The 12,147-nt window shown below is 37.3% G+C and overlaps 1 protein-coding gene across 8 annotated transcripts in view; it reads left to right on the top strand.

The window, feature by feature from the left end:
• Positions 1-12,147, top strand: part of PTPRQ (protein tyrosine phosphatase receptor type Q) — a 243,858-nt gene that overhangs the window by 151,264 nt on the left and 80,447 nt on the right. For all 8 annotated transcript variants that reach the window (XM_027595088.1, XM_027595090.1, XM_027595089.1 and 5 more), the window contains one exon: positions 3,838-4,161. In XM_027595088.1, the coding sequence (XP_027450889.1) occupies positions 3,838-4,161 (324 nt within the window). The remainder of the gene's footprint in view (positions 1-3,837; positions 4,162-12,147) is intronic.

Raw genomic sequence — 12,147 nt, 5'->3', positions numbered from 1 at the left:
ATAAATTTTGCCATTAAAATCTTCATTCCTAAAATCTGAACATTGGAGGGGGAAAAAAGTTGGTCATTGAACAACAATGGGCATTTAGTCATCCCTTCTGCTGAATTGGGAAAAAGATAGTCTATTCTGCCTTCTCCAGTTCTTTGGATAACTAATGCATCCCATTTTCTTCCCACTTCTAGTTGCTTAGTAAACCCTAGGTAAAGGAAATTGAAACATGGAAGGGGTGTTTGGTGGTGGACTCAAAAGAGAGGGAAATGTCTGGATCATACTCCCTGACTCCCATAGGGAAAGAGCAGAGTCTATGGTTTTAATGCAAATGAAAAGTCTATATTAAACTTCTCAAGTATCCCCACTAAACTTAAGATAAGACTAAAAATCTTGAATCCAGTCCAGAAGGCTGAACATTATCTGATTCTGAACTACATCTCTAGCTTTCTATCTTCCTATACATCTCCTTGTGGACCCAGCTATGTTCCTTAAGTGCTTCTTTTTTTTACAGGGTTTTTTAAAATTTGTTATTGTTATGTTAATCACCATACATTACATCATTAGTTTTTGATGTAGTGTTCCATGACTCATTGTTTGTGTATAACACCCAGTGCTCCATGCAGAGTGTTCCCTCTTTAATACCCATCACCAGGCTAACCCATCCTCCCACCCCCCTCCCCTCTAGAACCCTCAATTTGTTTTTCAGAGTCCATCATCTCTCATGGTTCATCTCCCCATCCGATTTCCCCCCCTTCATTCTTCCCCTCCTGCTATCTTCTTCTTCCCTTTTTTTTTCTTAACATATATTGCATTATTTGTTTCAGAGGTACAGATCTGTGATTCAGCAGTCTTGCACAATTCACAGTGCTCACCATAGCACATACCCTCCCCAATGTCTATCGTTCAAGCTACCTCATCCCTCCCACCCCCCCCAAGCAACCCTCAGTTTGTTTCCTGAGGTTAAGAATTCCTCATATCAGTGAGGTCATATGATACATGTCTTTCTCTGATTTACTTATTTCTCTCAGTATAACACCCTCCAGTTCCATCCACGTCATTGCAAATGATAAGATCTCATTCTTTTTGATGGCTGCATAATATTCCATTATATATATATACCACTTCTTCTTTATCCATTCATCTGTCAATGGACATCTTGGCTCTTTCCACAGTTTGGCTATTGTGGACATTGCTGCTATAAACATCGGGGTGCACATACCCCTTTGGATCCCTACATTTGTATCTTTGGGGTAAATACCCAGTGATGCAATTGCTGGATCATATGGTAGCTCTATTTTCAACTTTTTGAGGAACATCCATATTGTTTTCCAGAATGATTGCACCAACTTGCATTCCCACCAACAATGTAGGAGGGTTCCCCTTTCTCTGCATCCCCGCCAAAATCAATGCACAGAAATCAATGGCATTCCTATACACCAACAACAAGACAAAAGAAAGAAATTAAGGAGTCGATCCCATTTACAATTGCACCCAAAACCATAAGATACCTAGGAATAAGTCTAACCAAAGAGGCAAAGGATCTGTACTGAGAAAAATATAAAATACTCATGAAAGAAATTGAGGAAGACAGAAAGAAATGGAAAAACGTTCCACATTCATGGATTGAAAGAATATTGTGAAGGTGTCAATGCTACCTAGAGCAATCTACACATTCAGTGCAATCCCCATCAAAATACCATCCACTCTTTTCAAAGAAATGGAACAAATAATCCTAAAATTTGTATGGAACCAGAAAAGATCCCGAATAGCCAGAGGAATGTTGAAAAAGAAAAGCAAAGCTGGTGGCATCACAATTCCGGACTTCCAGCTCTATTACAAAGCTGTCATCATCAAGATAGTATGGTGCTGGCACAAAAAGAGACACATTAGATCAATGGAACAGAATCGAGAGCCCAGAAATGGACCCTCAACTCTATGGTCAACTATTCTTTCACAGAGCAGGAAAGAATGTCCAATGGAAAAAAGACAGTCTCTTCAACAAATGGTGTTGGGAAAATTGGACGGCCACATGCAGAAGAATAAAATTGGACTATTTCCTTACACCACACACAAAAATAGACTCCAAATGGTTGAAAGACCTCAATGTGAGACAGGAGTCCATCAAAATCCTAAAGGAGAACACAGGCAGCAACTTCTTCGACCTCAGCCACAGCAACTTCTTTCTAGAAACATCGCCAAAGGCAAGGGAAGCAAGGGCAAAAATGAACTATTGGGACTTCATCAAGATAAAAAGCTTCTGCACAGCAAAAGAAACAGTCAACAAAACCAAAAGACAACCGACAGAATGGGAGAAGATATTTGCAAATGACATATCAGATAAAGGGCTAATATCCAAAATCTATAAAGAACTTATCAAACTCAACACCCAAAGAACAAATAATCCAATCAAGAAATGGGCAGAAGACATGAACAGACATTTTTCCAAAGAAGACATCCAAATAGCCAACAGACACATGAAAAAGTGCTCAACATCGCTCAGCATCAGGGAAATCCAAATCAAAACATCAATGAGATACCACCTCACACCAGGCAGAATGGCTAAAATTAACAAGTCAGGAAACGACAGATGTTGGCGGGGATGTGGAGAAAGGGGAACCCTCTTACGCTGTTGGTGGGAATGCAAGCTGGTGCAAGCACTCTGGAAAACAATATGGAGGTTCCTCAAAAAGTTGAAAATAGAGCTACCATATGATCCAGCAATTGCACCACTGGGTATTTACCCCAAAGATACAAATGTAGGGATCCGAAGGGGTACGTGCACCCCGATGTTTATAGCAGGAATGTCCACATAGCCAAACTGTGGAAAGAGCAAGATGTCCGTCAACAGATGAATGGATAAAGAAGAGGTGGTATATATACACAATGGAATATTATGCAGCCATCAAAAGGAATGAGATCTTGCCATTTGCAATGACGTGGATGGAACTGGAGGGTGTTATGCTGAGAGAAATAAGTAAATCAGAGAAAGACATGTATCATATGACCTCACTGATATGAGAAATTCTTAATCTCAGGAAACAAACTGAAGGTTGCTGGAGTGGTGGGGGATGGGAGGGATGGGGTAGCTGGGTGGTAGACATTGGGGAGGGTATGTGCTATGGTGAGCACTGTGAATTGTGTAAGACTGTTGAATCACAGATCTATACCTCTGAAACGAATAATGCAATATATGTTAAGAAAAAAAAAGGGAAGAAGAAGATAGCAGGAGGGGAAGAATGAAGGGGGGGAAATCGGTGGGGAAGACAAACCATGAGAGATGATGGGCTCTGAAAAACAAACTGAGGGTTCTAGAGGGGAGGAGGGTGGGGGAATGGGTTAGCCTGGTGATGGGTATTAAAGAGGGCACGTTCTGCGTGGAGCACTGGGTGTTATGCACAAACAATGAATCATGGAACACTACTTCAAAAACTAATGATGTAATGTATGGTGATTAACATAACAATAAAAATTTTAAGGAAAAAAAAACCTCAGTCCATACCCAGGGAAGTACATAAGATTAAATGGGCATACAATTTTCTTTGTACTAGTGTTTATATATGAAGCCAATGTAAGTTTATATGAGATTCTTATGAGTCAGTTTGGGAGCACAATTGGGAATTAATCAAATCACGGTTGTTTTGTCCTCTACCTTTTGAATCAATGGTCTCTGAAGCATCACCTTAAGGTTCTGCTCATTAAATGTGGTGATGCTAATCTAAAGGCAGTTGTAATAAGAGATTGCCACTAGATGTATAATAAAGACATATTTTTGAATCCATTTCTTCCTTCTGTTTGACAGTTTGGGGTAATTCTAATTGTTTTCAATTTTTCTCCTTTAACTTTTAGTTCCCAGTGTTCCCACAAATATTGTTTTTTCTAATGTTCAGTCAACTAGTGCAACATTAGCATGGATGAGACCTGACACTATTCTTGGCTACTTCCAAAATTACAAGATCACCACTCAACTGCGGGCTCAGAGATGCATAGAATGGGATTCTGAAGAATGTGTTGAATATCAAAAAATTCAATACCTTTATGAAGCTGACTTAACTGAAGAGACAGTGTATGGATTAAAGAAATTTAGATGGTACCGATTCCAAGTGGCTGCCAGCACCAATGCCGGCTATGGCAATGCTTCCAATTGGATATCTACACAAACCCTTGCTGGTCGTAAGTATTATCTTGTATATGTGTTTATAATTTTGCATTCAAGAAAAAGCTCTTTGAATGTTTTTCTGTAGCAATCACTCAAAGTATAGGTAATGATTGCTCTTGCAACTTTAGTTTTATATCTTAAAAATAACCAGTTACCTTACTAGTTCAGACAGCATCGTTAATCATAATTACCTAAATAAATTTCTGTTACTTATCCTGAATACTATCTACATGGAATTGCTTCCATGCAAAGGAAATAAATATATACATATTTATAAATAAATAAGTACGTATACATACACACACTGATAGCTGTTGAATTAATGATTTTTACTTCATACAATTTTGTGTAAAATCACTGAACATGAAAATTACTGATTTAGTATATAAACTAATTAACGTAATAACATTTGTTTTTAATTTAATTGAATCCCAATGGGAAATTCAATTTCAGACATTATTAGTTAAGGCTTTTCTCAGACTTTCAGAGTTCCACCAAAGTCCTAGAGTCTTCTCTTGGAATAAAGCATTTTGGGCCTCTCTTGTAGTATATTATTAGGTTATACTGATTGCCATTGAGCACCCTTTGTCCATGCCTACATTTTCCCTTCATACCTGGATGCTCTGTTGCTTTTAAGCCAGACTTTACAACTTTTTCGGTGACTTTAGGGATACACACACACACACACACACACACACACACACACACACACACAACTGCTGAGATAGATCTCCCGGCAAGCAACTTTTCAGCTTGTGCTTTATACCTATATAAAATTCTGAGGCAAAGAAATACCAAAGATTCAACTCCGAGTTTGAGATGTGGAGAAGGAAAAAAACACAGAAAAGAAACACAAAAATAATTTCTCAAAATTATTCTGCCATCTACCCATTTTTAGGACTTTTGTACTCAAGAAAGAGCTCTTTAAATGCTTTTCCATAGAAATTATTCAAAGTGTGGTAAAAATGCTATATATAACTTTAGTTTTATATTTTAAAGCTAACTGGTTACCCTATTTGGTTACATAACATGATTAACCATGAGTAAGTAAATAAATTTCTATTATTTATCCTAAACAGTATCTACATAGAATTATAATGGCTTTCATGAAAAACAAATAAATTGCAAGTCAAGTGCTGAAAGCCAGAGCTGCACTGTCGGAAATGCCATTTCCACCCCAAGCCATCCTGAGCAAATTTCAAGTTGCCCAGGTCACCCAATCGCAATACCCTCCCACGTAAACCATCCAAATAGGGACCTTATGTTACCATTCTTCTATCTTGATCAAGACTGTTACTAGGTGATTCCTTTCAAATCCAAATCACATTTTCCTAAAATTTTCTGGTACCTATAAGTAGAGTACCAAAGAGAGATACAGTGAGATTTTCAGTGATAAATAGATGCCGTTGTAGGACTTTATAGATAAACTTTGATCTAGAGGCTTTATTTTTTAGGTTACTAAATGTATTCCCAGGAATGCCTGGTGTAATTTTTGTATAATAAATTTCCAATCAATATTTGTTAATGCAATTCAACATTTGAGATAGAATCCAAACAACTCAGCTTTCAACACAATTATCCAGCCGCTCCTCCTTGTAACACTTTGCCTCTAGGTTTCTGTAATATCTGCCCTTCTTTTTTTTCCTCCTCTCTCCCTGGTAGGTCTTTCTCAGTCTCCTTTGCTCATTCCTTTTTTAAATCTAAGTGTTGGAGGGCCCAGATATCTATATTTGACCCTTTTTTGTATCAACACACAACCCCTAGGAGATCTTACCTGGAAGTGATTTTATCCTGTCCTGTGACGTTAAGGTCTACTGATACAGTGACCATTCTCAAATATCTGTTTCTAGCTCTGACTCGTCCCTTGAACCTAGATCAGTGTATTTACCTGATCAACTGACATCATTGGCCATGTGTGTCAAATATACGTTTCAAAATTTAATGTGGTCTAAACACCAAACCTCTCCTCCTCCGATCTTCCCTATCTCAGTAAAGTGCACCATTACTCCTCTGGTTGCAGAAGATGAAAACCTAAGCAGTGTTCTTTTCCTCCTCAACTCTGCCAATGATTTATTTCAACTGGGACATCTAAATACATCCCTCCATTTGCATTGCTAACATACTAGTTCTGTCCTTCATTACTTTTATCACTGCATTAACCTAACTGACCTCCTGAGCTTCCAGGCTGATCTTTTTAAACCTAAATCAGATGATGTCACTTCCTTGTTTAAAGCCATCCAATGGATTTCCATTGCTTTAGAATAAAATTCAAATTTCTTTTTTTAAAAGATTTTATTTAATTATTTGTCAGAGAGAGAGAGCACAAGCAGAGGGAGAAGCAGGCAGAGGGAGAAGCAGGCTCCCCGCTGAGCAGGGAGTCCTATGTGGGGCTCGATTCCAGGACCCTGGGATCATGACCTGAGCCGAAGGCAGGCACTTAACCAACTGAGCCACCCAGGCGTCCCAAATTCAAATTTCTTAACATTATTAACAAAGTCCTATATGACCTGGCCCTTACCTAAAACTTTGACCTTATCCGTAACTACTTTCCCACTTAACCATTACTCATCACTCACACTATACACTTTTTTCTGTTGCTTGAACACGCTAAACTCCCAGAACTTGGGCCTTTGCACCCTCTGGAATGTTCTTTTGACTGGAATGTTCTTTCACCCCCAGCCTGACATGAGCAGCTTTTCATAATGTATACCTCTACTTAAATGATTCCTGCTCAGAATGGATTTCCCTGACCACCCAATCTAAAACAGCTTTGCAGTCTTTTTCTAGAATATCATGTTATCTTAATGAGCATTTATAATTATGTAATAGCTTTTTATTTTTATTTGTTTTTAGAATCTGTCTTGACCATTGCTATTTCTTATTGCCTAGAGAATGGTGCCTGGTAAGAGTAGGTACTCTATTACTATTTCCTAAGTGAGTTAAACTTGATTGAGTAAACTCAAGTGGGTAGGAGAGAATGAACTGTTTTCAAGTTCAGGTGATACTGAGGATGATGGTGCCATAACACAGAAAAGAAAAAAAAAAGGAAAAATCAAATTTGGATTGGTTTAGTCAGTAAGCATGGTTATTTTGAACCTGTTGGTTTTGAGAAAAAATAACTATTCTAATCCAATTAACTAGAAAACAGAATACATGCGAAGAGATAAGAATGTAGGAAAATAGGGATTTCAGTTGCATCAACCTGGAAAATCACAAATGAAGATTTGACTTAAAAATGGGACACTGAATGGGGTACCTGGGTGGCTCAGTTGGTTGAACGTCTGCCTTTGGCTCAGGTTATGATCCCAGGGTCCCGGGATCGAGCCCTACATTGGGCTCCCTGCTCGGCGGGGAGTATGCTTCTCCCTCTCGCTCTGCTGCTCCCCCTGCTTGTGCTCTTTCCCTCTCGCTCTCAAATGGATAATAAAGTCTTTAAAAAAAATTCTTTTAATCTTTTAAAAAAATGGGACATTGACTGAATGAATAAACTCTAAAGTCCTGAGGCAACTGGAAGTTAACTGAAGGGGTACTATAATGAATGAAGTAGGCTGATGCAAGGCAATTGGAAACCATGACAAATTAACAGAGAATGTGCTATCTAAAAGCTTATTACTGTCCTATAGACAGGTCACGCCATTAGGACTTTTGATGTTTTCAGAGAAACAGGAAATTTAGATTTTTTTTTTTTATGTGAAAATGCTCAGTTTCTTGCTTGTACCAATTTGGCTTTCTTTTTTTTATTATTTAAAATCATTTAGTAGTTCAAACTAAGCACATCAGTAGCCCAGATATGGCCTGTGGACAGCTACTTTGGAGGCTTTAGTTAACTAGACCTTCTGCCTGCACAATGTTTGAGGATTCAAACATTGAGGATTCCCATCCTACGCCTTACGATCATGTCACTTGGATAATACCTGCTTTTACCGCCTACAGTGAGCCAGCAAGTGGATTTTCTGAATGCATCATCTCTTCAAGCACTCTAGACATAATGATAAATGTTCAGTTAGCATAAAATGACAATTAGCATGATTAATTCAGAATCTGCTAAATGAAACTGCAAAGCTGAGTTTTCAAAGAATCTCACAGTCTTAATTTGAAAATTTAAGAATTTTTCCTTTTGAATGTCATTGCTTCCACCTGGTCTCCCCTCCTCCTTACCCCCTTTTTAAGATCTGTGATCAACTCGCTAGAATTAGGTCATTTTCAATTTCCTACTACTCCATTTTGCTCATTTCGGTTTAAAGGAATAAAGGTAGAGTATTGCAAACTTTTCACAATCAGTGTGAGCTTTTTTTTTTTTTAAAGCATTATTTTCCTAGTTTTACCAGGATGTCTCCCTTTGTCATTGATGGTTAGTTGGTTGGTTAGTTCTTGGTGCAATGGAGAAAGTAATCTTGGCTTCTCTTCATCCCAGCTTCCAGGTGCCTCTCTACAGAGCACTAGTTTGTCTTTTATCTGGTACTTTTCTTCTCCCTGGATCAGGTATCTCATTGCCACAATTTGAATTCACCATCAGAGAATACTTGAGTATGAAGATATTTATCAATATTTAAGTAGGTTGTTTATACTAATGCTTTTCCCTTTCTCTTTTTCTTTCTGCTTGAGAGCTGATTTTCTACTTTGTTGTTTATCAGTAGAATAAAAAAATTCTTCTTATTTTAGTTCCAGAGGATACATGGAAAGTGCCTTTCTACCACTGTGATTTAGAGAGAAAAGTAAAAAAGTTTATACATTTCAGAATTTGTGACAACAGGGGCACCTGAGTGGCTCAGTCGTTAAGCGTCTGCCCTCGGCTGGGGTCGTGGTCGTGATCCCGGGGTCCTGGGATTCACCCTGCATCGGGCTCCCTGCTCCGCGGGAAGCCAGCTTCTCCCTCTCCCACTCCCCCTGCTTGTGTTCCCTCTCTTGCTGTCTCTCTCTCTGTCAAATAAAAAAAAAAATTTGTGACAACAGACATATGATTTTTCTTGGCATTTGCAAACTTACTCGCTTTTCATCTGAGTATTTGTATGTATGGGAATAATAAATTGTATAAGTTATTAGAATGAGTTGGTTACCCCTTTTCTCAGGAATGGAGAAGACATTTTTCTGAATTGTGTGTGTATATATACATATATTCATACACATATATACATATACACACACATATATATCTGAATTTCATAATTATACAGTGAGAGAAAAGTTTTATTTATTATATTAAGCTCAGGAGAGATCATCTGAGGTTGCATTTGATATGAAAGACAAAAAGACACTACACATATTATTGCCAGATAATATATATAGTGAACTAATATCTGATACAAGAATATAAATTAGGTGGCTCAGTTGGTTAAGCATCTGCCTTCGGCTCAGGTCATGATCCTGGGGTCCTGGGATTGAGCCCCATGTTGGGCTCCCTGTTCAGCGAGGAGTCTGCTTCTCCCTCTCTCTCTGCCCCTGCTTGTGTGCTCTCTTTCTCTCTCCAATAAATAAATAAAATTTTTTTAAAAAAGGAATAAAACAAAATAGTCCGGCAACAAAAATCTTGATAAGCAGTAATGCTTTTAAGATAAAAAATAAGTAATGATTAGGTGTTTATTCTGAATATTAAAGATGAAAAGTATTAAAGACATTTTACAAACATAAAAAGTAATATGAGTGAAGAAAATTAATGTTTTGTAATATCAGTCATTATTCAAAAAAGTGTTATGTTGTTTCATAATCTGATGTAAGAAGATAAAATGAAAATGAACAATTTCTCTCAATGATGGGAAAGACTAAACAACAGAATAAATTCATATAAATCACTATTTCATATGTGTGCATTTCTAATGGCATCGAGTTGCACATAAGCACTTAGTAATAGGCCCTCATATCAAAAAGCCTGGAACTTCTTGAAAGGAGCTGGAAATTCATGGTTAGTTTGATATCAACTTTTTCAAAATTTTGAATTCAAAATTCAAAAATTGAATAACTCTAAAAGACCACCCAGTCTGAATAATAAATATTATAAAAATGTTCTGAAATGGCCTGTAGAATAAGAAAATATATAGTATTATCTCTCTTTGAGCTCTTAAAGAAGAGTATTCAAATTGAAGATCCAGGAAGCAAAGTTAGAATGCAAACAAAGAATTAAATTGGGTTACTTTCTACATTTGAATCTACCACTGTAAACTAGAGTGAAGAAAGGAAACAATATTCAGCCAACTCAAGCTCACATTTCTTTCTCCCACCTACTCTGATCTAGATAATTGAAACCGAATTGCTTTTCTCCTTAAGTCATCTGTGTAATAGCCGAAACTCTCTACTTCATGCTGAGTGTGTATAAATACAAACATAATCACAAAAATTACAAATGGCAGAAATATTTAACTTGAGACATTAAAGTCTTGCAGATTATTTTACTCATCTCTTTTTTTCTGATTACCCTTATACTCAAAACCCATTTGAGTTGTGTGTGGGGGAGGAATGTAGAATGGAAAACTATTAAATATCTCCATGGTGCACAATAAGTACTTATAATGCTGAGGAAATGTACAACTTTCAAAGAGTGTGGGTGTGAAATTAGTATGGAATGAAATGAGACTCTCATAATGTGCATCTCCTATAGACCACCAGGACTGGAAGACAGCAAGAAAGGAAAATTCCTGGGGTAACACTTAGGTTGTGAAAACCACGGGATACCATACTCATGAGGAATTTTAACTACCCAAACATCTGTTAGGTTAAAAAAAATTTCAACAAAACATGCCTCATCAAAGAGGCTTCCAAGGAATGCAACTTTATGATCTAAAAAGAAAAACTAAATAGAGGGAAAAATATGCCTTAACAATTTTTAAAAATAAGAAATGGTTACTGAGCTACTATATATTCAATTATTTTCCTTAATTTATTCTAAATGGTGTAATGCACTTATAACGTGATAAGTGCTATCATAACAAAGGTAGAGATGCAATTATATAAAGATTAGAAGAGATGTTAGCCATAAATAAATAGGAAAATATAATCCAAGACATAAAGAAGCCCATTTAGTGCCAATGCATTTTTAGAATGGCTCTAACCTGCTGCCACTAGAAGAAATGATTATAATTTATTCTAGACATGATGGTTGTACTTCTGTGAAATGAGTTAGATGCTATTGAAAGCCTTCTCAGTTAGCTGCCTGAAACTCCCAAATGTGTAGTTCAAGAGGACATCTCTCTACTAGACGTGTAGGTTGAAGTAACTGGTATGACTGCTTAGGTTTCCACAGACATGTCAGACCCCATATTACCACTGCCCCCGCCCCACTGCAAACCTTGCCTGCCTTTGTGTTCCCTGTTTGAGTGCATTGTACCATTGTTCATTTAATTGTTCATGCCAGCCACCTAGGATCGTTAATTATTTCTAGCCGTCTCCCATCCCCCACCCCCAAGTCTATACCTGAGTCCTATTGAATTTACCTTCTAAGTACTTCTTGAATTTGTTTATTTTCCTCTGTTAAACATCTCAATCCAGACTCTTAAAATTAATTTCCTAGATTATTACAAAGGTATCTAAATGATCTTTCTTGTCCCATTTTCTCTACCTGAACCCAGCTTTTGAATACACCTATCTGACAATGTTTTTCCCCTGCTTAAAATCTTTAAGTTTTCTATTTTCCTGTTTTATAAAAATCATACTTTTTAGTATGCTCTATAAGGTAGGTCATCTGTGATTTTGCTTCTGTTCCCCTTGCTCTTTCTCTTTTGTGCTCCAGAATCTTTGCTGTTCTTTCTTACTGTCCTTTCTGTCTTTTTTTTTTTTTTTTGAGAAAAGCTTCCTTTTCTTTATATTTCTCACCAAACATCTCTTTTGCAATCCCTTCTATGAGTTTCTCTTTCCACTCCCACATCTTGAAAATTGTTTCTCAAATACTGAACATTTTGCTTCATAATTGTTTTTTCTCTCTTTTGTAGAACTCTGAGCTCCTTAAAAGCAGAGATGACTAGGGGTGCCTGGGTGGTGCCCTCAGTTGAGTGTCAGACTCTTGGTTTTGG

The sequence above is a fragment of the Zalophus californianus genome, chromosome 9, assembly GCF_009762305.2.
Source record: "Zalophus californianus isolate mZalCal1 chromosome 9, mZalCal1.pri.v2, whole genome shotgun sequence".
Classification (NCBI taxonomy): domain Eukaryota; kingdom Metazoa; phylum Chordata; class Mammalia; order Carnivora; family Otariidae; genus Zalophus; species Zalophus californianus.
This window is presented reverse-complemented; position numbering and strand designations above follow the sequence as displayed.